This window comes from Hypanus sabinus, unplaced genomic scaffold, assembly GCF_030144855.1.
Source record: "Hypanus sabinus isolate sHypSab1 unplaced genomic scaffold, sHypSab1.hap1 scaffold_557, whole genome shotgun sequence".
Taxonomy (NCBI): domain Eukaryota; kingdom Metazoa; phylum Chordata; class Chondrichthyes; order Myliobatiformes; family Dasyatidae; genus Hypanus; species Hypanus sabinus.
In genome coordinates this window covers 34,473-62,428 of record NW_026781418.1, presented here as the reverse complement: position 1 = coordinate 62,428, position 27,956 = coordinate 34,473, and the positions used below count along the sequence as shown (strand labels likewise).

At 49.1% G+C, this 27,956-nt stretch overlaps 1 protein-coding gene across 1 annotated transcript in view; it reads right to left on the bottom strand.

The window, feature by feature from the left end:
• Positions 1-23,308, bottom strand: part of LOC132389402 (C-type lectin domain family 4 member A-like) — a 34,046-nt gene extending 10,738 nt beyond the window's left edge. Inside the window, exons 1-5 of the mRNA XM_059961923.1 lie at positions 23,281-23,308; positions 19,548-19,642; positions 17,977-18,096; positions 6,977-7,119; positions 82-159 (exon numbers count right to left, since the gene is read on the bottom strand). Coding sequence (XP_059817906.1) covers positions 82-159; positions 6,977-7,119; positions 17,977-18,096; positions 19,548-19,614 — 408 coding nt within the window. The 5' untranslated portion in view covers positions 19,615-19,642; positions 23,281-23,308. The remainder of the gene's footprint in view (positions 1-81; positions 160-6,976; positions 7,120-17,976; positions 18,097-19,547; positions 19,643-23,280) is intronic.
• Between the last annotated feature and the right edge of the window lie 4,648 nt (positions 23,309-27,956).

Below are 27,956 nucleotides of genomic sequence, written 5' to 3'. Positions count from 1 at the left end.
TGAAATGTTACTTTGAAATCGTCTAGGACATCGGTGAGGCCTAATTTGGAGTATTGTGTGCAGTTTTGGTCACCCACCTACCGGGAAGATGGAAAGCAGGTTGAAAGAGTACGGAGAAAATTTGCAAGGATATTGCTGGATCTGCTGGATCTGCCGGATCTGAGTGAAAAGGAAAGATTGAATCGGTTAGGGCTGGACACTTTAGGATGTAGAAGATTGAGAGGAGATTTGATAGAGGTATACAAAATTATGAGGGGTGTTTTTCAGGTAAACGCAAGTAGACGTTAACCACAGAGATTAGTTGCGACAACAACCACATTCACAGTTTTAAGGTCAGAGTTTGCTGGTCTGTAATAAAGCCCAAAGAACATTGTCATACATTGCGCATTCTTCATTTCCACCAACAATGCCTCACTTAGACGAGTTCTCTTGTCTGTCCTAAATGTGTACTGCAGTGACATTTTCTCAGGCCTGCTGTTGTCAACGCTCCTCCTTTAACTCTTTCCGCTTTCGCACGTCTGAAAATAAGGATCCCCGAAATAACGTGATGTCCTGTTAGCTGCTGCTCCACCCAATTCACAACGATGGCTACAAAGTTATAATTAAATGTATTGATTCATGCCCTGAGCTCAACTTCCTTTCTTTAAAGCGTCCCGCTGTAAGAGTTTTTGGGCTCTAAATTACCAAGTACATATTTGTCAGAACACAGCTTGTCCAAATCCCCACTTTCCAGATCCTTTCTGACCCAATGTAGAGTTGGCTTTGCTCCAGGTTAGAATCTAAACCCGATGGGCAGTCCCACACTTTTCCATAATCGCCGTAAAGCTAATGACTTTGTGACCACCAGATACAAACTGTGCCCATGCCTTGTTTCATTCCGTTGTAGGAGATCAATAATGCTCTCTCTCGTTGGGCTTTCTACGTACGGATTAAGGAATCTTCCCTGGACATTTTTGACAAACTCTACCCCACTGATCCTCTTGCAGTGTGCGACTCACAGTCAATAGGTGGAAAGCTAAAATCACCAGTATTCACAATCTTGTTTTCCTGCAACAGTCTAACATCTCTCGACATTTTTTGCTTATCCCAATCCATTGGACTGTCATATACATTGTCATAAATTTCTTATTCCACATTTCTTCCCATCAAACCTCACTTGGGCGAGTTCTGTTGTCTGTTCGTACAGTGCGCTGCGGTGACGTAATCTCTGCCAGGTAATGTCACCCCTCCTCCTTTAATTTTTCCGCTTCCTCACGTCTTAAAATAGGAAAACCCGAAAGATCGTGCTGTCCTGCCTGCTCCTCTTGCCACCAACTCTCAATAATGGCTACAATATCAGAATTCAATGTGTTGATTCATGCCCTGAACTCCCCATCCTTTATTTAAATCTTCCAGCATTGATCAGCTCAGGACACTAGTAGCATTATGCTAAACAGATGGATTGCAGCCGTTGAGGTCTTTGCAATATCTGTCTCCACATTGACTCCGCTCTCTGCTCTGGAACACTGAGACCCAGCCCCTGCAACTGGAGTTTAACAACTCCCTCTAAAACTCTCATGCCCAGCACTGCAAACCTTCCCGCCCGGATATTCGTTCCCCTACAGCTTAGGTGCCAACCGTCTTCTATCGCTTCTGACCAGATCCCACATTCCATGGAAAAGACACAATTATCACCAATTGTGAAGCCTTCACAGCTACACCTGCTTTTGAGACACGTGATAAACTGTATGTCCTTCCTCTGCCTGGCCTCACCGGGACGGGTAGAGGTCCTGTCCTTAAATTTAATCACTGAATCACTGACCTCCCTTTGTGTAACCTCCTTCACATACATACCGAAGCTATTTTTACCAGGACCTCCGGCGACTCACTCACACATTTAAGAATCATAGAGACGGAATGCTGTGCTGAGAGATGAGGAAGGAAGGGAATTGGTGACGGAGACGGGGTAACTTGCAAGGGAGATCGTGGTGTCAGAGGCTGGAGTAATGTTGCACAGTGAGTCCATAACGGAGATGAGGAATAGTGCTAGAGAGGTTGAGGTTGTCAGAGAAGAGGAGGGGTTTTGGTAAGGGAGGGAGTTATTCATACCTGGAGGTGTGTTCCCGTGCTACGGTGAACCGCGAAACTCTGCGTCAGTATCATTGAATGGTGAGTTCCTGTTACGGGGCAGGGCATGTCCGTTTGTCGGTGTCCCGATGAGGGGCGTATTCGTGTCACGGTGGGGTTTGTGTCGGTGACACCGAAACACTGTGAAGAGTCCTTCAGTGACTCTGTCACGGTGACTGTTGTTAGTCCCGTTCACAGCCTCTGCCCTTAGTGGTGGTTTTTCCTTGTGTTTGTTAATTGATCGTCAAATTCCCTGATGCGCCAAACACCCAGCTCTTCCCCTAGAGGACGATGAGTAACCCGAGATAATTTCTCAGGTAAGGACTAGTTCGAGAGAACTCTATGGGCCCAATGGCCTGTACTGTTCTGCAGGTTTTCTTGTTTATAACAATGAGTTAAAATCTCTCTCTCTGCTCTTTCTACTGAACCGAGAACGTATATCTCAGAAGAGAACAGACACGTCAGCTCATCAAGTCGTGATATCCCAATTAATCTGAAGCTCTTCTGGTGACTGAACGTCCGTTTCCGTCAATTCCCTGCACACCTACGTGCCTGTTCAAGAGCCTTTTATACGCCCCTGTGAATCTCTCTCCACAACCAGCGCTGGCAATCATAATTCACTCTCTGTGACTACAGAAACTTTCCGAACTCATCAACGCTTGAAATTACGTGCTCTCACCTTAATGAGTGTGCTCTGCAATTAGACATTTCCATCCTAGGGCTATAAATACCTGACGTCTGCTCTATCTGTGTCTCTCGTAATGATAATAACAACTGTCCACTGTTCCCTCAGACAGCCCCGCTCCAGAGAAAAGAAACAAAAAAAAAATAAATCCGACCTCTGCTCATCGATTTTGCTCTCTATTCTAAAATATCATGCTTCCGGGTGTTGGCCCCTGCCATCAGCTCATCTGCGTTCGTACACTGCTTCCTGTATTGAAAAGCAACCAGCTCAGAACATGTCCCAGCAGGATCAGCCTTTTGCTTTCAGACTTTGTTCGATAAACCACTCCACTGCATGCTATGCCTTTCTGGTGTTCATCCCCCTGCAATTTTGGTTTAACCAGCATCACTCCCCATTTTATTGGCAAACATTCCCGCTGGGATTTTAGTTCCATCCTAGTTCAGGGGCAAAGTCAGAGAATGGCTAATGCCTGAGGAAATGAAGGAGCTGCACGCCATTCAGGCGCTGTGGCGTGACCTCCATGCAGGAGGCTCTACCGCCCCCTAGTGATAGTTCAGCAGAAGACAAGCTTTGTTCCGGTCGATTGCAGATTTTGTTGGCATTCATTGTCCCCTGGGACTCATGTAGCTTCATATATCGGAGCCTATGGGCGCCTATGTGTGTGTGTGTGTGTGTGTGTGTGTGTGTGTGTGTGTGTGTGTGTGTGTGTGTGTGTGTGTGTGTGTGTGTGTGTGTGTGTGTGTGTACATATTGCAGAAATGTTTTTCCAGATATGCCACACGTGTTTCATTGCTCTCTATTTTTAAATATTATGTGAGCTTTGTGCCGTGTGCGGCTGTTGATGTGTGTTTTGCAGCTTGGTCCTGGGTGTAGTCATGGGTGTTCATGTAAGAGGGAATTACAATTAAGCCTAAATTGAATGGAAATGAAACCGTCTCGTCTGTGGAGGTCGGATATTCCTTGGAAGAGAGCCCAAAGATCCACATATCTGAGCCGCCGTTCCGACCCGAAGTCTTCAGCCCCATGTTAAATTGATTGTTCTTTCTGTTCCTGGACACGAATGTACATACAGAGCTTTGCAGAACCGCTGCCATCTTCCTACCCATATTACCTGTAAAGAGCACGTACCATCGAGCAATCTCGTTCAGTCAAGAGAACCGCTTTTCTGTTCCCGTAACACACATCCGAGTTCAGAAGTTTCTTCCCTTCCATCATGCCAGGCAGTACGCCGTTCCTTAGCTTTGAATTGTGTGTATGTCTGGGAGATTTTGCGTGTGGTTGTGTTCACATGTAGTTCAGGGAAGAGGACAGAAGTGGACAAGGAAGTGGGTGGTAAGTAGGGCGTGGTGCTGAGATAGCAGTCTCTGGGAGAAAGTTGTGTGGAATCAACAAAGTCTCAGAAGCGAAAGATCAATATCGGGTGGAGGGTCAGACGTCATCACTCCTTCATTCCCTCATTTCCTCGGACACAGTTGTAAGAATCGTCCTTCAGCTGGGTGAACCCTCCACGGCGTGAGGTCCCGATGGTGTACCTGGAAGGGCACTGAAAACCTTTGCCGGCAAACAGGCTGTAGTGCCTAAGAGGTCGGTGGCGATGAGCGCAAATACAAGGTTAGTATTCATTTCCCGGGATCAAAAACATAAAGCAAGGATGTAATTTTTAGGCGCTGCTGAGGCCATTGTGAGCAGTTTCGGCCTCTCACCTGATCCAGCCAGATATGGTTACATTGGAGAGAGCTGAAATGAGGTACACGGCACGGATATCAGCATCTCAGTAAATCTATCCGGGGCCCCACGCATTCATGCCAACACGAAGCTGTCATGCTCCCTTCTGAAGGACAAGCATCTAAATTTCAGCACGCCCCTTCCCGGGAGTGTGGTTATCTGGGGTTTTCCCTTCAAGACTGAAAATTACAATTATTGCCTGTCAGATTCCTTCATGGAATGTCTGCAGTTCAGGGGCTCGGACAGAGCACTCTGTGCTCAACCGTAAGAGATCCATATCGTGAACTGTGGTTTGTGATTTAAACTTTCAATTTCGTTCCTGCCATCTTGTTTATTTCGAATCTTAGCCTGCACCTGGGTTCACCACCACCTATAGCTTCCTCCCTACAGAAGGGATGACAAAGTTAGGAGCGCGTGTAGATTTAGATTCACATTGAATAATCGCTAATTTCTTCGGTTGATCAATGGAAGTATTCTGACTTGTCGCATCGCCGCCTGGTGTGGAGGCTGTAGCGTGTTCTGCACACAGCCGGCTACATCACGGCCACAACTCTCCCCACCATCTCGGGCATCATCAAGCTGCGACGACTCGAAAAGGTGGCATCCGTCACTGACGCGTCTCACCGCACGGGGCAATTTCCCTGATCATTACTCCCAGCGGGAAGAGGCACAGGAGCCTGAAATCTGAACGATTCAGGAACACCTTCTTCCCTACGTCAATGCAATGTCGATCACATGAACCCACCTGTACATTTTCGCTGAATTTATTTATTTATTTACTTACTTATGTACTTATTTGTTTGTTTGTTTATTTATTTATTCACTGTAATTTACATTAACTTTACATATATGTGCCGAACTGATCTCAGTCGGAGATATAAAAATCGGATCGTTATTCCGGTGGAATACATGCGACACGGACAGACAGGAACTTCGGCAACCCGACCTTCATCAGTCCGGGCACGGACACAGGAGACAGGACGTCACGTTGAAGTTGTACAGGGCGTCGGTGAGGCCGCGCTCGGAGTACGGTTTCCAGTCCTGGTCGCCCTGCTGTTCGAAAGATGGCACTGAGCTGGAAAGGGTTGGATGGAGATTTACAAGGATATTTCCCGTGCTCGCGGTGTGAACAGGCATGAACAGAGGTGGGGTAAGTCGGGGCATTTTTCCTTGGAGCGTAGGAGTGACGATGCAGAGCTGCAAAAACGACGGGGTGCACAGATAGGGTGGATGCGCACAGTCCCTAGGGTCGTGGAATCGAGAATCTGAGGACACAGGATTGTGCTGACAGGCAAGCGAGAGGAGGGAGATCGAGTTGATCAGATAGGGGAGACAGACGTAGGAGGGAGCAGAAAAGGAGAGGGCGAAAGACTGCCGGTGGGCGAATTGGTCATTGCGATTTGTCCCGTGATTAGGCCAGGATTAAATCGGGGGTTATTGCTGGCTCATTTTGCCTGAGGGGCACTTTAAATCGCATTGGGTCGGACAGGGTAGGAGATATGGAGAGAGAGTGCGATAGAGGAATAGGGGAGTAAAGAAGGGCCGAGGGGCAGATGGGGAATTGTCGGTGGGGTTGAGAGACAGGGGAGATAGCGGGGGTTGTCACATGATTGATAACTCCCGTATTGGATGTCGACAGAGATCCTGGATCTCCTCAGGAATATCCGGGTACACAGATGCAGCCGTCTCGCAGATGAAATGGTGTTCATTACGATTGCAAGGGGATCGCCCACTGGACGATTTACATTCAGTGCAATGGAGGTTCCCAGAGTGTGTCTTGTACAGGACATTGGAGGCCACTTTCCTGTCAAAAAGGGTTAAACAATCTCAACAAAAGCAAAATACATCCAGGAAACCACCACGAGAGTTTTTCACGGACTGTTCCCAATACACCGCTCTCTCACCGCGGCCCCGTGTCAGTCTCCAGACAGTTCCAACTACACCACTCTCTCTCCACAGCCCGGTGACCGTCTCCATACTAATCATACTCTCCCACTCTCTGCTTGGACCCGTGTCAGTCTCCAAACTAGTCCCACTGACCCTCTCCTTTACCAGAAACCTCTGTCAGTCTGCAATCAAAACGCACTGACACAGTCCAACAACACAGAGCCCTGTAAGTCCGAACCTCACCCGTCTTTACATTTTCCAATCCAGTATTTTCTATTTTGATGGCAGACAGCGTTGAAAAAAAAATTCTGTGAAAATAAAATTACAGTATTAATTCTTAGCAGGAGGTGTACTTTGCTTCTTACCCCAGGACTGTGTGATGTGACGGTGTGGAGGGAGATTCTCTCAGTGTCTGACCCCGGGAGTGTGTGATGGGACGGTGTGGAGGGAGATTCACTCTGTGTCTGACGCCGGGGGTGTGTGCTGGGACGGGTCGGTGGGAGATTCAGTAGGTGTCTGACCTCGGGAGTGTGAGATTGCTGTGGATAAATCTCCTCACGGTGTTACACGTACCTTTTTCTCTGTTGTATTTAATTGAAGAAGCCTCGATGTGTAGTTTGAACATTGTTTCGTCGCTCCACGGTAAGATGTTTCAAACGTGGATATGAAATAACACCGATCTTCATTTCTGACCCAATCCTTGTAACAAGTTTGCTCTGGAAATCAGGAAAAATTAACTGTGAATCTCCCTCACAGTGCCAATTCGCCCACTATAATTCAGACGCTGAATGTCGTCCTTCCACTATCCCACGCTGTACCATCACACACACGAGTGATCAGAGGCAGACCACTCCACAATCCATCAACACACTCTGTCAGTTCAGACACACAGCGAAACTCCCTCAGCATCAATCACAAATTCCCTGGATGAGATAGAAGATTGAAGTCCCTCCACACCATCGCAAACGACCGTGGTCAGGCGCAGACTGAGTTCCCTCCACTGCAGGGCGGAGATCCAAGGTGAGGTTCCCAACACACGTTCCCTTCACGCACTCCCGTGGTCAGACCCTCAGTCATGCTTCCTCCACACCGAGCCATCACCCACACCAGCGTTCAGACAAAGAGAGGCGCTCGCACCTCACAGTTCCATCACACACTCCCGTATCGGACATACAGTGCAGCCCCTTCCAATTTGTCCCAACACCCACACGGGGTCAGACACAGAGTGAATCTTCCTCCACACAGTCCCATCACACACTCCCGGGGTCAGACACAGAGTGAAGCTCCGTCTACACCGTCCCATCACACACTCCCGAGGTCAGACACAGAGTGAATCGCCCACCACACCGTCCCATCACTCACTCCCGGGGTCAGACACAGAGTGAATCTACCTCCACACCGTCCAATCACTCACTCCCGGGGTCAGACACAGAGTGAATCTCCCTCCAAACCGTCCCATCACACACTCCGGTGTCAGACACAGAGTGAATCTCCCAACACAGCGTCCCATCACTCACTCACGGGGTCAGACACAGAGTGAATCTCCCTCCACACCGTCCCATCACACACTCCGGTGTCAGACACAGAGTGAATCTCACTCCACACCGACCCATCACGCACTCCCGGGGTCAGACACAGAGTGAATCTCCCTCCACACCGTCCCTTCACTCACTCTCGGGGTCAGACACAGAGTGAATCTCCCTCCACACCGTCCCATCATACACTCCCAGGGTCAGACACAGAGTGAATCTCCCTCTACACCGTCCCATCACACACTCCCGGGGTCAGACACAGAGTGAATCTCCCAACACACCGTTCCATCACTCACTCCCGGGTTCAGACACAGAGTGAATCTCCCTCCACACCGTCCCATCACTCACTCCCGGGGTCAGACACAGAGTGAAACTCCATCCACACAGTCCCATCACACACTCCGGTGTCAGACACAGAGTGAATCTCACTCCACACCGACCCATCACGCACTCCCGGGGTCAGGCACAGAGTGAATCTCCCTCCACACCGTCCCATCACTCACTCACGGGGTCAGACACAGAGTGAATCTCCCTCCACACCGTCCCATCACACACTCCGGTGTCAGACACAGAGTGAATCTCACTACACACCGACCCATCACGCACTCCCTTGGTCAGACACAGAGTGAATCTCCCTCCACACCGTCCCATCACTCACTCCCGGGGTCAGAAACAGAGTGAATCTCCCTCCACACCGTCCCATCACTCACACCCGGGGTCAGACGCAGAGTGAATCTCCCTCCACACCGTCCCATCACACAGTCCGGTGTCAGACACAGAGTGAATCTCTCTCCACACCGACCCATCACGTACTCCCGGGGTTAGACACAGAGTGAATCTCCCTCCACACCGTCCCATCACACACTCCGGTGTCAGACACAGAGTGAATCTCACTCCAGACCGACCCATCACGCACTCCCGGGCTCAGACACAGAGTGAATCTCCCTCCACACCGTCCCATCACTCACTCTCGGAGTCAGACACAGAGTGAATCTCCCTCCACACCGTCCCATCACACACACCCGGGGTCAGACACAGAGTGAATCTCCCTCCACACCGTCCCATCACACACTCCCGGGGTCAGACACAGAGTGAATCTCCCTCCACACCGTCCCATCACTCACTCCCGGGGTCAGACACAGAGTGAAACTCCATCCACACAGTCCCATCACACACTCCGGTGTCAGACACAGAGTGAATCTCACTCCACACCGACCCATCACGCACTCCCGGGGTCAGGCACAGAGTGAATCTCCCTCCACACCGTCCCATCACTCACTCACGGGGTCAGACACAGAGTGAATTTCCCTCCTCACCGTCCCATCACTCACTCCCGGGGTCAGACACAGAGTGAATCTCCCTCCACACCGTCCCATCACACACTCCGGTGTCAGACACAGAGTGAATCTCCCTCCACACCGTCCCATCACTCACTCCCGGGGTCAGAAACAGAGTGAATCTCCCTCCACACCGTCCCATCACACACTCCCGGGGTCAGACACAGAGTGAATCTCCCTCCACACCGTCCCATCACACACTCCCGGGGTCAGACACAGAGTGAATCTCCCTCCACACCGTCCCATCGCACACACCCGGGGTGAGACACAGAGTGAATCTCACTCCACACCGTCCCATCGCACATTCCCGGGGTCAGACACAGAGTGAATCTCCCTCTACACCGTCCCATCACACACTCCTGGGTTCAGACACAGAGTGAATCTCCCTCTACACCGACCCATCACACACTCCCGGGGTCAGACACAGAGTGAATCTCCCTCCACACCGTCCCATCACACACTCCTGGGTTCAGACACAGAGTGAATCTCCCTCTACACCGACCCATCACACACTGCTGGAGTCAGATGCAGAATTGATCTTCCTACAGAGCAATCACTAATTCCCATGGTGAGACACAGGGTGAAACCTCCACACCCTCTCATCAGATACTCCCGGGGAGAGACACGGAGTGAAACTCTTTTAGTCATCGTCTCAATACGCATTGCCGTCATCAGCCACAAAGTGGTTTCTCCTCATCATCCCATTCTACTGTCCTGCGGTCAATCAAAGAGTGGTAATCCCTTCTCTGAGTCCCATCAGACACATGCCGTGGTTTAGACTCAGAGTTAAGCTCCCCCCAGATCACGCCATCACATACTCCCAGTGTCAACTCAGAGTGAAACTCCCTCCGCACTGTCCCATTACAAACACTTGTTGTCAGACCCCAGGTGTCGCTCCTTCCGCAAGATCACATCACGGATTCCCGAGCTCAGTCACGGAGTGCAGCTTCTCCTCTCTCTGAGGTGAGGGATAAGGGTTTTGTGTGTTAACTCACTTGTTCTGCTAGTCAAGAGTTGACAGATTTGAGCCTTGGTTTCATTCATCTCCTGATATCGTTCCCAAAGATTCTTGTAGTCCCGGTCGGAGGTGATCAGGGAGTGTCGAACCTGTGATACTGAGAATAGCAGTGAGTACAGAGTAACTGTTACGCTGAGTGGCGTGTCCTGGCGATGTCACACTGTAGGGCTTGTCGGCCAAACGGTGAGCGGCGTGTCCGTGTCACGCTCAATGTCCTGTCGGTGTCACGCTCAGTGCCTTGTCGGTGTCACACTGAGGGGCTTGTCGGCCAAACGGTGAGCGGCGTGTCGGTGTCACGCTCAATGTCCTGTCGGTGTCACGCTCAGTGTCTTGACGGTGTCACGCTGAGGGGCTTGTCGGCCAAACGGTGAGCGGCGTGTCGGTGTCACGCTCAATGTCCTGTCGGTGTCACGCTCAGTGTCTTGACGGTGTCACGCTGAGGGGCTTGTCGGCCAAACGGTGAGCGGCGTGTCGGTGTCACGCTCAGTATACTGTCGGTGTCACGCTCAGTGTCCTGTTGGTGTCACGCTGAGGGGCTTGTCGGCCAAACGGTGAGCGGCGTGTCGGTGTCACGCTCAGTGTACTGACGGTGTCACGCTCAGTGTCCTGTCGGTGTCACGCTGAGGGGCTTGTCGGCCAAACGGTTAGCGGCGTGTCGGTGTCACGCTCAGTGTTCTGTCGGTGTCACGCTGAGGGGCTTGTCGGCCAAAAGGTGAGCGGCGTGTCGGTGTCACGCTCAGTGTTCTGTCGGTGTCACGCTGAGGGGCTTGTCGGCAAAACGGTGAGCGGCGTGTCGGTGTCACGCTCAGTGTACTGTTGGTGTCACGCTCAGTGGTCTGTCGGTGTCAGCCTGAGGGGCTTGTCGGCCAAACGGTGAGCGGCGTGTCGGTGTCACGCTCAGTGGTCTGTCGGTGTCAGCCTGAGGGGCTTGTCGGCCAAACGGTGAGCGGCGTGTCGGTGTCACGCTCAGTGGTCTGTCGGTGTCAGCCTGAGGGGCTTGTCGGCCAAAAGGTGAGCGGCGTGTCGGTGTCACGCTCAGTGTCCTGTCGGTGTCACGCTCAGTGTCCTGTCGGTGTCACGCTCAGTGTCCTGTTGGTGTCACGCTCAGTGTTCTGTCGGTGTCACGCTGAGGGGCTTGTCGGCCAAACGGTGAGCGGCGTGTCGGTGTCACTCTCAGTGTCCTGTCTGTCTCACGCTGAGGGGCCTGTACGTGTCACGGTGAACGAGGTTTCGGTGTCACGTTGAGTAGCGTGTCGGTGTCACTGACAAAGGATGTTCGGACTGATAATGAGTGATTTGCCGGTATTGTTGTGATGGTTGTGTCAGAATCAATGTCAGGGGTGTCTCCTTTGTAAGGACAGGGCCTGGCTCTGTGCCGGTGTCACGGTAAGGGGTGTGATGAGGTCACAATGACAGGACTGGCGACGTAATGTTGAGGGACGTGTCGCTGTCACGATCTGCGGTTTGTTGGTGTCCCTGTATGGGGAGTAAACTTGAACAGGTATATGGACAGGAAAGGATTGGAGGGTTAAGGGCAGATTGCGAGCTACTGGGACTTGGTGAGAGTAAGCGTCGGCACGGACTAGAAGGGCCGAGATGGCCAGTTTTCGTGTTGTAATTGTTATATGGTTATATAAAGTTTCCCAATTTTCCAGTTTCCCATTGCTCTTGGCGACTTTATACGAACGAGCTTTTAGTTCGATGCCTTCTTTTATTTCCTCACTTATCTAAGGCTTGTTCTAGGCATCTTGACTGTTTTTGTTTTTAAATGTAATATACGTTTTTTTCACATCGTGAAAAATCTCTTTGACAATATTTTACTTCTCCTCCACGGTTCCTCCATAAAGCCCGTGTCCCCAGCCCACGTGAGCCAAATGCTCCCTCATCCCATTGTGGGTTCACTGTGAGGGAAGAGTCGGTATCGCGTTGTATGTAGGGTCGGGGTTACTGTGAGGTGTGTCTGTGTCACGGTGAGGGTTGTGTAGGTGACGTCCTTGTCAATGTCACTATGTGTGCTTTGTCGGAGTGTGTCGGTGTTACGGTGGAATCAGGTCTTGTCACGGGGAGGTTCGTGTAGTTCGTGTCGGGTCAGTAAACAGAGCAAGTTGCTGTCAATGTGAGGGGCGAATAGATGCCATCCTGATCGGTGTGTCAGTGTTACATTGACTCTCGTGTCGATATCACGCCGAGAGGTGTGACGTTGTCACGGTGTCGGGTGTGCGGTGTTACAGTCTGTGTCGTGTTGCTGTCACTGTGAGTGACGTGTCGCAGTCACTTTTCTGGGGTAGTCGGGTGTTGTGACTCTCACAATCAGCGGAGTGTCTGTGTCACGGGAGGGATGTTTAATTGTCACGGTAAGGCTCGAGTCGGTGTCACAGTGTGAGTGTTCTGTCGGTTCACGGTGTGAGACTACGGTCGTTGTCAATGCCGGGTACAATCGGTGTCACGAAAAAGTCCGTGTCTGTGTTACGGTGAGAGGCACGTCGATATTATAGCGAGGAGCGTGTCGGTATCACAGTAAGGGTGCTTGTAGGAGTTAATGTAAGTGGCGTTTCTGTGTTGCGGTTAGGGGTGTGTCGGTGTCACTGTAAAGGCAGTGTCGCTGCCGGTGACAGGCGTGCTTGTGTCGAACTTAGGGGCGCGTCAATGTCACGGTCAGGGGCTTATCAGTGTCTGTGGTATGGTGCGTGTCATATTTGTGTAACGGTAAGGTTTCCCAAAAACACTTTATTCCAAGCTTTTTGTTTAAGCTCTGACTCCACCCGGAGCCTGTCAGTCTCACCATAGATGGAGAGCCCGGCGACTATCACGATAAAGGCGGACGTCACGAGGCAGAGCAGGCAGGTCTTACGGTGCGATCCATTTCTGATGTTCTCCAGCGTCCCCTGTTTACGTGATCCTGTGGAGCGTGTGCATGAATTCAGCGTGACTCCTACTGTGACTGCCTCCCACCCAGCAGCCCCCCTCTCTCTTTCCACCACGATCATCCCTTCCCTCTCTCAATCTAATTTTAGCCGTCATCGCTTGGATTACAAATTCCTCAACCTGACAAAAACTGACAAATGTCTCACTGAATCCATGAAATGGGGAAAATGAAAGTTCGGTCGAGATTTACGAGGATGTTGCAAGGAGTCCACGGGCTGAGTTGCGGAGAAGGGACAGAGAGGTTGTGGCTCTATTCATTGGAGGGTGGTCACCACCTTACAGGGGTGTGAAAGACCACATGGGGCACAGGGAAGGTGAATGCGCACTGAAATCCCCTCTAGGACCTGAACACTTGCATATATGGCACGTAATCCCTTCACAATGACGTCATTCCTGTGAACTCTCACCTGCCCTTGCAGTCACTAAAATTTCTCCGGGTCCCGAGGCAACGGGAGGATCCTCATCTTCATCGATGAGGGGTTCGTCCCTCGGAAATTTCAGCTCTGAGTAGGTGGAGGTCAGGCCGTCTGGGAGACAGAGAGAGAGAGAGAGAGAGAGAGAGAGAGAGAGAGAGAACGTGAGAGGTAGGCAGAAATAAAAGGGGGAGTTATTGGTAAAGAATGGGGCAACGCGAGCAGAGAGAGTAGAAGAATGAGTTGGCAGAGAGAGGGCTGAGAGGCAGGGAGAGAAGCTGGGGGAAAGTATGAAGTGAGAGGAGAAAGAGGGACAGAGAGGGTTAAAGGGATAGATAGACGTTGGAGAGATGGAAACAGGGCAATGGACTGAAAACTGTTAGAGGAGAGAGAGCAGCGGAAAGAGGAGGGATGCGAGATTATGAGTGAAATGGGAGTCAGTGGGGTGAGAGAGATACCGAAAGAATGAGGGAGTGTAACAGTTAGAGGAGGATGAGTGTCAGTTATGAGGGAAGAGACACATGGAGCAAGAGAAAAATGGTGAGAGGCAGAGTTTAGGTTTCATTATTTTTTTAACGTTGTATTATTGTCGGCAAACTTTATTCATTTTTCACATTATGGATTCATGACTGTCTTGAGGGGATTAAAATGTTGTGTGAACTTCCGTACACTGAATGGTGTGTTTTTTTTTGTTTGTTTGTTTGTTTTGTGGCTGCTGGCAAGAGGAAAAACGTTCCAGTAACGCTGTCCTCCAGAGACAAAGGCTCAACTCCTGGCATGTCGTTCAGGGAGTCTGTACGTTCTACCCGTGACCCAGTGGGTTCCTCCCACAGTCCAAAGACGAAGCAGTCGGGACGTCCACCCGTCATTGTAAATTGTCCCGCCATTCGGCTCAGTCTAAATCGGGGATCTGCAGGGCAGCGACACCTGCAGGCCCGGATGAGTGCATTCTGCAGTGCAGTTCAATAAATAAATAAATAAATAAATAAATAAATAAATAACGCTAAATAAATATGTGGGGGAAAAGACGAATCTCGGTTTGCGATATGTGTATACAATCGGACCTCCCAGTGTTTGTGAATTGTTTACCACTCTACTTCCCGCTTTACAAACCCACCCAACTACGCATCATCTGCAAATATATCAACCCACCCATCTACATTTACATCCATATCATTTATATGATTTGTAGGCCACATATGATGACAGAATATATTATTAATGGTAAGACTCTTGGCAGAGTGGATGATCAGAGGGACCTTGGGGTCCTAGTCCAGAGGACACTCAAAGCAGCTGCGCAGGTTGACTCTGTGGTTAAGAAGGTATCCGGTGTATTGACCTTCATTAATCGAGGAATTTAATTTCGGAGCCGTGAGGTAATGTTACAGCTATTTGGGACCCTCGTTAGATCCCATTTGGAGTACTGTGCTCAGTTCTGTTCGTCTCACTACAGGGAGGATTTGGAAGTCATACAAAAGGTGCAAAGTGCTAAAAAAGGCACAAATGCCACCCAGCTGGAAGGAAGCGATAATCTCAGCTGTACCGAAAGAAGGCAAGGATAAAATGTAATGTAGGTCATTTAGAACCACATAACGATCAGACAGCTTTTATACAACAACACTAAACACAAGACGATATACGAAGGACACTTCACATTATGGATCACATACAAGAACTGAAATCGAAGCAAAAGTGATAAGTGTGGACGCTGAAAAGGCATTTGGCTCTGTTAATTGGAATTTCCTTCACAGAGTTTTACATAGATTTGTTTTCTATGAGACAATTACTAAAAATATACAGGCGCCATATGAAAACCTTACTGCGTGGGTTAAAATTGAATGCATATTTATCAAATAGTTTTGCCCTGGAAAGGAGCACGAGCCAGGGTTATGCATAGTTACCGCTAATCTTCGCGTTATATCTGGAACCATTAACTCAAAACTTCAGACAAAATGAAGATATCAGGGCATTACTATTAAAGGGACAGAGCATAAATTGGCTTGTTACTTGGATGACATTTTTATCTATCTCAGGCAACCAATGTACTCTTTACTTAAATTGATGCAATCCTTTGAACAATATGGTCAATTATCAGGATACACGTTCAACGTAGATAGAACACAATTACTTTCATATAACTATAGACCAACAAATAGAAAGCAGATAAGCAGATATCCCTGGGCATGGTAAACAGAGTCTTTCAAATATTTTGGCATCATTATGCCAAAAGGTTTGCAAGTTATCAGAATGCAATTACCAGCCTTTATATCTATCTATCTATCTATCTATCTATCTATCTATCTATCTATCTATCTATCTATCTATCTATCTATCTATCTATCTATCTATCTATCTATCGATATATATATAAGGAATAAATAACAAATTGGAACCTAGATCATTTTTAGTCTCAGTTCAAGAATTGAATCTATTAAAACGTGTGTTCTGCCTAGACTATTATATTTTTCCGACCCTACCAATAGAGATCAAGAAAAAATAAATTCAATGAATGGAACAAAATGTTATCAAGATATACTTGTCAAGGTTAAAAGCCTAGAGTCCATCTCATAACTTTGCAATTAGACAAGGAAAAGAGGGGAATGAGGCCTAATTTCTCTTAGAAATTATTATTTTGCAGCACAATTGAGAGCTGTGATATGTTGGTACAACCCATCATTTGACGCTCAATGGAAAAACATTGAGAAGTGAGTACATCCCATCCCCATACAGGCAAATGTAGTTGGCAACAACCTACAAAGGTACATAATTACGATTGATAACCCATTGGTGAGATGGACTCTGAAAATATGGAAATCTATTACAAAAGAATACAAACTAGAGGGAGATATTGCAGTTTTTAACATGGTGGGCATACGTCTCGGATTGTGAAGTGAATGATACATATTTTCACGCTAGTGGACCGTTCAATAGTTTGGAAACAAAGGGGTAGAAACAGTCTTTGAGCCCGATGAGACGTTCTTCCATGTTTTCTGTCAGATGGGAATGTGGGTTTTGGAATGACCAGGGTGGTCAGACCGGCCGTCCTTCATCAGACAGGATACGTAATTGAGGAGCTGGGAGGTCACGTTGCAGAGGAACATGGTGCCGGCGAGGCCGCACTTGTCGGACGGTGTTCAGTTTTGGTCACCCTGCACTGGGAAGAATACCAGTCGGCGGACAGAAATAACTGCAAGCTGCATACGAGTGAGTTCGAATGAATCAAGGACCGTGTAGACGATGATGGAGGAGATGCAGGCTGCCATTTTCTGAAAAGATTTTATTCTCCTCTTTGTGACTTAGTCGCATGGTTAATCAGAATTTTAAAGTGTGGGTGATGCCACAGGCAATCGGCTGAACAAGGGACCGTTTCCAAATTTGAAGTTATTTGTGAGGTGTAATTTGATTGACTATATCACGCAGAATAGTGAATGTTAGTCAGTGACCGGACTGCGTGAGAAAGCTGACTGAAAACATGGAGCCATAAATTGCGGAATTTGATTTGCTGGTCAGAGGACAATAAGCGTATGGTGGCTTGGAGCAGAGCCAATGAAAAGGCGTTAAAGGTGAGACCCGTGACGTATACCCAATGACAGTGTAATGCAATATATGAATCGGTAAGAAACGAGCATAAAAACAGACGAGTCAAATGTGTCGCCGGAGGTAATTCTGAAAGATATAACTGTCTCCAACATTACAAATTCAAAACGCGGCAATCCAAGGAAACAGTGTCCAGCAACAGAAAATCCTTTCGTAACTGGTATTATCTTTGATTCACTTTTACCACTCATGGAAGGTCTGGGTGACTTATCTGGTGTGGGCACAAAGTAGTTAGTGTTTGAACTCACGCTCTTGGCAGGTTAGACAATAGGAGGACCTTCCGGCAAATACAGAACTCCCTGTCCTCCCTGGTCATTATTCGGGCTGAGTCTTGTAACTAATTGGACAGGAAAGAGTTCAGAGGGACACTTACGGAGACGTTGTCTGGACTCGAGACACTGGATGACACGGAGAGGTCAGGCAAGTTGGGAGTTTATTCCTTGGGGCGCAGGAGTGACATTACTAAGGTGTACAGAACCAGGATGGGCGGATGGGCACCGGCAGAGTGAATGGACGCAATTATTTTCACTAGAATTGGAGAACCGAGGAACAGAGCGCACAGGCTCAAGATGAGAGGAGGAAGAGATTTATTTGGGGAGGCGAGTGGCAACCTTTTGTTGCCCAGATGCTGGTCCGTCTACGGAACGACCTACCAGTGGTAGTGGTCTATTCAAATGCATTATAAACCTGGGAACTTGGCTGCATGACTCGTGAAACCCGCCAGAATGACGTCATCACTGCGACCACTGACCTGTCTGTGCAGTGATTGGCTGCTCGCCGCGCACCGAGGCGATGGCAGGATCCTCATCCTCAACGATGAGGGGTTCGTCTTTCGGAAAGTTCAACTCTGAGTAGGTGGAAGTCGGATCTTCTGGGAGAGAAAGCGGGAGAAAGAGAGATCGTTAGCGAATTGGAAGAGAAAGGACAGAGTGATGGAACAGTAAGTGGGGAGGAGAGGCACCGAGAGAGGGATGAAAGGCAAGGAGAGAACGTGAGGGAGAGGGGATTGTGAGCGGCGGGAGCCGGGAAGACAGAACAAGACAGAGAGAACGTGAAGCTGATGGATATACATGCGATGGGGAATGGGAAGGGAAATGGAACAAAATAGGGGACAGAGAGTGGAGAGAGACAGGGGGTAGAGAGTGGTAGAGGGACATGAGTACCAGAGGTTTTATGAGTGAATGGGCAGTGAGAAGGGTGAGAGAGACAGAAAAAAAGATGGGTAGATGGAGGGCAGCGGGCAAGTAGGAGAGGGGGGAAGTACAAAGGAAACGAGCGGAAAGGGTGATAGGGGTACAAGAGAATGGTAAGAGAGACGGGAGAGAGCGTGAGGGAGAAAGATCGGAGCGTTGGATAAAGAATGGGAGAGTGCATGGTGCGGATCAGTGGAAAATGGAGGGGGCAGCGAGAAGGGATGAACAGGCAGATAGATTGACAGAGATGGCACAGAGCGAGAGGGTGAGAGGAAGCAGAGAGTACTCGTAGAAATTGGGAAAGGGACGCCGGGGAGGGGTAATAGAGGGGAGTGTGTAGAGCGTTTGGGCGATGAGAGAGTGAAGGGGAATGAAGGGGAGAGTGGGAGAAAGAGGAAGAAGAGGGAAAAAGAGGACAAGAGAAGTGGTTGAGAGACGGGGTTGGAAGCAAGTCGGAGTAAGGTGAGAGAAGGGGGAGAACAGGCAGCGAGTCGGGGTGAGAGAGTGAAGAGGGAGGAGGAAAGAGTGGGAGGGACGAGAGAGGGGGAAAAAACGCAGATAGTTGGAAAAAGAGAAGTGAGGGAAGGGGGGAAGAAGAAATGTGAGAGGGAGACAGAGATATAGAAGGGTCGGAGAAACAGTAGAGAGAGGGACAAGGAAGAGAGAAAGTGAATCGACTGTGGTAAGAGTGAGGTTAACATTTTGGACAGCGCCTTTCGCACTGTCGTCCATCTTCCCCAGTCCTCCTGCGGTGTTTCCTACTCCGCCGATCCCCACAACACTCCTTTCTCAATGCCCCTGCTCAACACTTATTCCACGGTATTAGCTCCAAACCGCACTGCCGATGACATTCTCTCTCCACTGACACCTCTCACAGCACTCTCTTTTCATCCTATTCCATAGCTTTCCCCTTATGACGCCTCTTTCCGGCGCTGCCTTCACGCCCCTTCCCTGAGCGCAGGCTCCTCACTAACCCTCCAACAGAGCACCCTCTTCATCGCCCCTCCCGTCCGTTCAGCTGGGGACAGAACAGTGAGTGTCAATAAGGCTCCCTGCACCCGTCCGATCAACGCACACGGTATCAAACACTGAATGAAGCTCTCTTCCCCGGTTTTACTGCCCCACTCACCGTTGGAAGGAGACTGTGGACCCGTTTCTCCGAACTTCACATTCACGTAGGTATTGCCCTCGTCCATTTCGTTCAGGGCTCTCTGCGTCTCTGAGCTGAAAACGACCGTTGTCAGAGGAAACCCGCGTTGAGAATGCGGCCAAACCGACACGAGCAAACACCAGATGGACAGCTGATAAAGAGAGGAACCGAGAGCAGCGGGAGGAAGTGCAGGCTGCCAGACAGATTGAGGATGTGGGAGAGGGTGGTTCAGAGATATTCAAATGGAGGGGGGAGAGTGCTGAGAGTGGGGAGAAAGGTGGAGGGGTGATTGGGAACCGATTGGCGCTCATCGGGGGACTGCAGTGGGCGGAAGTATACTGGGTGAGAGGAGCTGACAGAAGGGCGACTGTGGGGAGAGAGATGCGAATGAAGGGAATGTAAGCGTGAAGAAGAAGGTAAACGGGAGGAGGACGGAGAGAGATAGAGAAATAGAAGTTGACGAGATTTGGAGAGATTTCGGGAATAGAGGGAGAAATGATGAAATTGGTGAATTGGAGAACGACGAGAGGGAAGCGGTATGTGAGGAGCGGCGAGGAGCAGAGTGAGGGGGAAGGGAGCACTGCAGAGAGGGCAGAGAGATGCGTGAGGAGCGTTGGAGAGGAATGTAGTCAAAGGATGTAGAGAGGAAGACAAACAGGGAGTGAAAGAGAAATGGAGTGGAAAGAAGGGAGATGATATTGAGGGAAGGGGGTAATGGAGGAGGGATTTGTGTCACTCATACAGAGGTATTTTTTTTTTTTCCGGGAGATATTTATTCACCGTTGTTTCCTGGTTTGCGCGTCGGAGCTTCCTCTGCCGGGCCTTCAGACTTACTGTCTGCGAGAAAGCACGGACACAGAACAAACCCCACCGAGGTGAGTGAGTACTCCCCCTCCGTCTGAGGTAGATTTCACTCCTCGAAACTTCTTCCCTCCACAAAGTTTCCTCGCTTTCATCGCCCTGTGGCGCACTCTGTCTCTCTCTGTCTCTCTCTCTCTCTCTCTGTCTCTCTCTCTCTCTCTCTCTCTCTCTCTCTCTCTCTCTCTCTCTCTCTCTCTCTCTCCCCCTCCCTCTCTCTCTCGCTCTCTGTCGCTTTCTCTCTCTCTCTCTTCACCCTCTATGTCTCTCTCCACTCTCCTGCATTTCTCTTTCGTTCCACTCCAACAATTTCACACTTTCCACTTTCCCTCTCTCCCCATCTGCCCTACTTTCTTCCACGGCCCCAAAACCAATATCCCTGTCGCTTTGACCTGGAGATATCCTCACCCACCCACCCACCCACCGATTGCAACCCGACCACAGAACATCCTGCATATTCCCCGTCTCCTGCACTTGTCGGGGGCGGGTTTGGCGATGAGGTGCCATTTGGCCTGGGATGCACAGCCGCCTCTCACTTTTACATTCTCTTTCCCCTTCCTCTCTTCCAGTGGCCAATAACGCCACCTCCAACTACTTCTGCCTATCTCCCTCCCTCCCTTCACCCCGCTCCACACATCCACACTCAGATCCCCGTTTTCCGACGCCCCTTTCTCTTCCTTTAATCTCCCAATTTACGAAAGAAGCCTCCATTGCTTCATTGTGCAGAAAATTGTGCACAGATTCACCAGTCTCTGGGAAAAGCAGTTCCTCCTCATCTCCCTCCTAAATCAACTAGCCCGAAACTAGATGCTACGTCCCTTAGTTCTAGTCTCTGCCCTCTCCCGTGGAAACAACTTCCCTGCCTCTATTTTATCTACACCTATCATAATTTTATATGCTTCTCACAGATCTCCTTTATTCCTTCTGGATTCCAATGAGTGGAGCCCCAGGCGACTCAATCTTTCCTCATATTCTCACCCCCTTATATCTGAAATGAACTTGGCGACCCTCATCTGCACCACCTAACAATCCAGTATATCCTTCCTCAAGTAAGGCGACCAGAACTGCACACAATACTCCATGTCTGGCTTCACCAGGACCCTGTCGAATTGCATCTTAACATCCCTGTTCTTACTTTCAATCCCTCTATCAATGAACGCCAACATGTCATTTCCCTTCCTGACGGCCTGCTGCACCTGCAAACGAACCCTTTGTGATTCATACAGAGGAACATGAAAGTCCCTCTGCACAGCAGCATGCTGCAATCTTTTACCATTTAAACAATAATCTTCTCTTCCATTTTTCCTTCCAAAGTGGATGACAGTCGATTTACCAACATTGCACTCCATCTGCCGGACCCTCGACCAACTAAACTATCAATAATTCTGTGCACACTCTACGTGTCGAATACAGAATTTGCTTTCCTACACAATTCAGTATTATCAGCAAACTTAGATACATTGCACTTACTGCCGTCTTCCAGATCGTAAGTGTGTATCGTGAGCCACTCCTCCACCCATGCGAATCTCTTCGGCATCCATCATTCAGTGAGCCACTCTTCCACCCATGCGAATCTCTCCCGCATCCATCATTCAGTGAGCCACTCCTCCACCCATGCGAATCTCTCCCGTATCCATCATTCAGTGAGCCACTCCTCCACCCAGGCGAATCACTCCCGCATCCATCATTCAGTGAGCCACTCTTCCACCCATGCGAATCTCTCCCGCATCCATCATTCAGTGAGCCACTCCTCCACCCATGCGAATCTCTCCCGCATCCATCATTCAGTGAGCCACTCCTCCACCCATGCGAATCTCTCCCGCATCCATCATTCAGTGAGCCACTCCTCCACCCATGCGAATCTCTCCCGCATCCATCATTCAGTGAGCCACTCCTCCACCCATGCGAATCTCTCCCGCATCCATCATTCAGTGAGCCACTCCTCTACCCATGCGAATCTCTCCCGCATCCATCATTCAGTGAGCCACTCGTCCACCCATGCGAATCTCTCCCGTATCCATCATTCAGTGAGCCACTCCTCCACCCATGCGAATCTCTCCCGTATCCATCATTCAGTGAGCCACTCCTGCACACATGGGAATCTCTCCCGCATCCATCATTCAGTGAGCCACTCCTCCACCCATGCGAATCTCTCCCGCATCCATCATTCAGTGAGCCACTCCTCCACCCATGCGAATCTCTCCCGCATCCATCATTCAGTGAGCCACTCCTCCACCCATGGGAATCTCTCCCGCATCCATCATTCAGTGAGCTACTCCTCCACCCATGCGAATCTCTCCCGCATCCATCATTCAGTGAGCCACTCCTCCACCCATGCGAATCTCTCCCGCATCCATCATTCAGTGAGCCACTCCTCCACCCATGGGAATCTCTCCCGCATCCATCATTCAGTGAGCTACTCCTCCACCCATGCGAATCTCTCCCGCATCCATCATTCAGTGAGCCACTCCTCCACCCATGCGAATCTCTCCCGCATCCATCATTCAGTGATGTCTGCAACAACATACCTGCCAATCTGCAACTGCGCTGCGAGTTCATCTTCTTATTCCGCGAACCCTGTGCGTTCAAATATAATATAACACCTCCAGTCCTGCATTCATCCTCTCCGATTTTATCTGCTTTTTACTGTGCAACACATCCCACTGACTGACAAGTTCCTCAGACAAAAGCCTCTCCTCACTACACATTGCCTCTGTTTGTAAACCAGTAACCTCATCTTCAGCACTATCATCTGCCTTTTCTCCGGTTCTTCATTCATTGAAATATATTCAGTCCGGCAGACTATTGAGAACATGTTTATCCTTTCTATTGCTAACCGTGTCTCAGTTCTTACCAACATCACCCCGGAAGCCTCTCTAATCAGGCCTGCTGCATTTCCTGGATGTTAGCAGCCCAGAGGATCTACACTGGGCCCAACGCGTTGACCCGCTGCAATTCCTCTCTATCCACAGTCGGTCTAAGGCGGGTGAAAACTCATTTGTTCTCCACTGGACCTTTCCCCAACTGGACAATAGCAATACTTACGTCAGGCTGCGGTTTACTGACAACAGCTCAGCGCTCAGCACAGTCATTTCCTCAATTCTAATCAACAGGCTCCAGATCCTGCGGCCGGAAACCTTCTTCTGCAACAGAACGTTTGACTTCCTCTTCGGGAAACCTCAGTCAGTGTAGATCGGTCATAACCTTTCAGATCTGCAGGTGGTGTGAAGACAGATTAGGGAAATAGGCAAAGCGGTGGCAGATTGAGTACAACTTGTGGAAGTGAACGGTCACGTACTTTGGTTCAGGAAAAAAAAACTTGCAGATTTTCGAATGGGGAGAAATATCAAATAGCTACGGCGCAAAGTGAATTTGGGATCTTCGTCCTGGATGCCCTGATGGTTAAACTGCAGCTGGATTCGGTGGAGACGAAGGGAAATAGAATGATCGGACACATTTGCAGAGGACGGAAATATAATTTCGCTCGCACGACAGGCTGTAGTTTTAAGGTGCCTAGATGTAGGTACAAAGGAGATGACAGGGGTAAGCTAACTGTTCCCTTTTCAGTCATAGAGGTCACCTCTTCAGCAGTATCCCAAGTTGTTTACCTGCTGTTGTGGAGGATGGTCACACGAGTCCTCTGCACATGCTGCTTAACTGTTATCCCCCGTCTGGCTGTCACCCAGTTTGCTGTGTCCTGCACCTCTCAATATGTCCTATCTATCGCCCCTTCAGCCTCTAGAATAACTTGTTCCATTTCTGGTAGCATCTCAATAGATTTATACTGGGCATATCACATTTACACGCTGAAGGTTATCTCTCTCTACAGTGGAGCTACAGCGGGTGCAATCTAATGTGCTCTCCACTGGGCCTTGGACCTTCTGGACAACAGCGATACCTGCATCAGGCTGCGTTTTATTCACACCAGCCCAGAGTTCTGCACAATCATTTCCTCTGTTCTAATCATCAAGCTCCAAATCCGGAATGATTGCATCTCCCTCTACAACAGAATATTTGTTCTCCTCATCAGGAAACTGCAGTCAGTGGTGATCGGTCATAAGATTTCCGATTTAGAGTCGGTGTTGAAGTAGCAGAGAGGCGACAGAGGGGATCAACAATATCAGGAGAACGGGCAAAGGAGTAGCAAGTGGAATACAGTGCCGGGACGTTTGTGTGAAAAAGTGTAGACTATTTTCTAAATAGAGAGAAGATTCAACAATCCGCGGCGCAAAGGGATTTGGGAGTGCTTGTGCAGGCTTCCCTCAGGTAATTTGTCGATGGAGTCGGTGGTGAGGAAGGCAAATACAGTGGCAGCTTTCCTTTCCAGAGGACTGGAATATAAAAGCAATCATTACATCTTCAGCCTTTTTAAGAATCTAATCCAGGGTATTATGAGCGGTTTTGGTCACTTATGTAGGAAACGATGTGTTGATATTGAGGAGCGTTAAATGGGGGCTCACGAAAATGATTCCGGGATTGAAACGCTTATCACATTAGGATCATTTGTTGAATCTGGGACTGTACTCAACTGAAAGTAAGACGAATGAGGGGTGACCCCATTGAAACCGATCTAGTGTTGAATGTCCTCGATAGAGTGGGTGGGGAGAGAAGGCTTCCAATGGTGGTAAGACTAACCACAACGGGGACAGCCTCTCAACAAAGGGATGACAATTTAGAACGAAAATCGGGAGGAAGTTCATCAGCCAGAGAGGTGGGAATTTGGGGAATTATTAGCATTAGGCTGTTGTGGAGTCCAGATCACAGGGTATATTTAAGACATCGGTAGAAAGAGGAAAGAGGTTCTGCTGAGGGAATGTGAGCCGCTGGGGACTCAAAAAGCAGACATAAGAAAGATGTACCTCGGAGCTACTGCATCGGCCAAATAAAAATTGTCATATACAGAAGAATAGAGAGTTAAACACCTGGCTCAGGATTTGAGCTCATGGGATATGGGTACTAGTAATATGGAAGGAGGAGCTGCTGCAATGTGACGGGCTCCATCTGAAACGTGACTGGACCTGGATCCAAGCAAATCACATAACTAGAGCTGTGGACAGGAGTTTAAACTAAATAGAGGGAGGTGTGGTGTGGTCTTAGTAGATTGCAGATGTAGGGATAGAGTACAAGAGAAAAGAGTGGATAAAGATAAAGTAAAAACAAAAAATATAAACGATAATAATAAGAGTGGAGTGAAGTGAAGAAAATTAGTGATCTTGTAGTTAGGGTTCCTCTTGGAAACAGTGCTCTCAGTATGATTGAGGATCCTCAAAAATGGAGAGTGCAGCAGGTCGGTTTGAAGCCAGTGTATTATGCCGAAAAAATGGAGAAAACAATGGGATGGTGTGGACTGGGAACACGGGCAAACTGGTGGGACGGTTGAGCGTCCATGGAAGACTTGCCAAGAGAATTTTCATGGTGCTGAGCAGAAGTACATTCCGGTTGAAAGCATGGAGAGTAAAAGTTGTGAGAGCCAGCCGTGGATAACTGGAGAAATGAACGAAGGCATCAAACTAGAACGCTCGTGCACACAACGACACCAAGAGTGGTGGTAAACCAGAATATTGGGAAATGTTTACAAAGCAACAGAGAACGGCTAAACGAGCAATTAAGAAAGATAAGCTACACTATGAAAACCAATTAGCACAAAATATAAAAACGGGCAATAAAAGCTTTCTAATTATATAAAGCGAAAAGGCTGATGTGAACGCGCATCCAAGTTTCGGCACGTCCATTCCCCAGAGTGTGGTGAGCTGTCACTTTCCCTTTAAGACTCAGGCTGCCAATTTTTGCCTGCCACATTTCTTCTCAGGATGTCTGTAGTTAAAGGGATCCTCAACCCTTGGAGATCCCTTTCTAGTACCAGTGCTTGTGAATTCCTCTTTGGTTTTCCTCATTGTGTTCTTGTACATTTCGCATCTGAGTCTGAGTGTATTCTACACCTTGCTCTGCACTCACCTTCACCACCATCCATAGCACTCAGATACCGAAGGGATGACAACTTTAGGAGTCTGGGGATCTGTCGTCTCTCGCTGAAGATTCGGAAATTTCTCCAGAGGTACAGTGGAGAGGATCAGGATCTGTTATGGAGCCTGCAACTCAGAGGGTCGCAAAAGGCTGCAGAGGGATGTAGCCCCAACCAGCTCTATCATGGCGAACACTCCCCTCCAAGGCTGTGGGCTGAATTTGAGAGGATTGGGAGAGTTGAATTTAATCCTTTCTGGCATCACAATGTCCATCTCCCTCCATTCCCTGTACATCCACGCGCCTGTCAAAGAAGCACTTGAACACCTTTATCGATCTGTCTCACCCACAAACCCTGGCAGCGCATTCCAGTCACCCACGCTATCTGTGTAAACAAGACCATGCCCAGCACAGCTCCTATAAGCATACCCCCTCTCACCTTAAACTCAGCAGCATTTGAAATTTCTGCCCTAGGTGAGAAATGTACAGGTAATCTCGTCTGTCTATGTCTTTCGAAATGAGAAAGACCTGTATCTGCCCACCTCTCACACTACGCCGCTCCAGGAAAATTTATCGGTTGTCTGGCCTATCTGTGTCTCTCGTAATAATATAGAAATTAGACCCAAGAAAATGGTCATTTATTTTTTCTTCCTCATTACCAGCCATATGGCCGCACTTAGATGCGTTTTCATGTCTGTCGTGACTGAGCAGGGCGGTGACATTTTCTCTGTCTAGGACTTTCACCCTTCCTCCTTTAATTCCTTCCACTTTCTGATGTCTCACGTTGGAATTGAATTGAATTGAAATGCAGTAAAACTGTCCGGCCTGTAGATGTCGCCCCTTCCTTGAACGATCCCACTGCGATTTTCTGTTATTAGGTCACCTCTCCGACAGTATCCACAGTAATATAACTGTTGCTAAGGGTGTGAGATATCCGGTGGAAGGCGGTAGGTGTAGCAACAGACGTCATCTCTCCCTCATAGTCCCCACAATTGCCTGTGAACGCAGTAAAGGAGGCGAATATGTCGGCGACCGAGATGGGGATAGTTTTAGGGGATTGAGGAGGTAACCGAGACGTGGGAGGTGCCACAGGAAGATAGCTGATAAGGGAGACGGGACGTGTGCAAGGGAGGGAATAGGTCACGGAGACGTGTTATCCTGGAAGGGAAGGGGACTGACTGAAAGAGAATCGGATGTGTGAGGAGTGTGTGACAGAGACAGGGAGTATTGCAGGAGGAGAGTAGACGAAGACGTGTTTCCGGTTTAAGTGATGGGTGGGTCACGTGGACGGAGAGGGGCGTAGTGAATGTGGGCAGGGTAGGGACTGTGTCACGGAGAGGGGACAGTTTGTAAGGGAGGGACGGGTGAAGGAGACGGGAGTGGAGTACTAGAGGGATGGTGACGGGGACCAGTAGTAGTGTTAGAGAGGGAGTGTTTTACGGGTTCGGGGAGGGGATTTGTACAGGGTGGGTGATATGAGCGAGGAGGTTTCCTTGTTGCAGTGCAGGGTCTTTCAGTCTGTAGGTGGTCGCGATGAGAGGCGTGTTCGTATCACGACGAGGGTTCTGT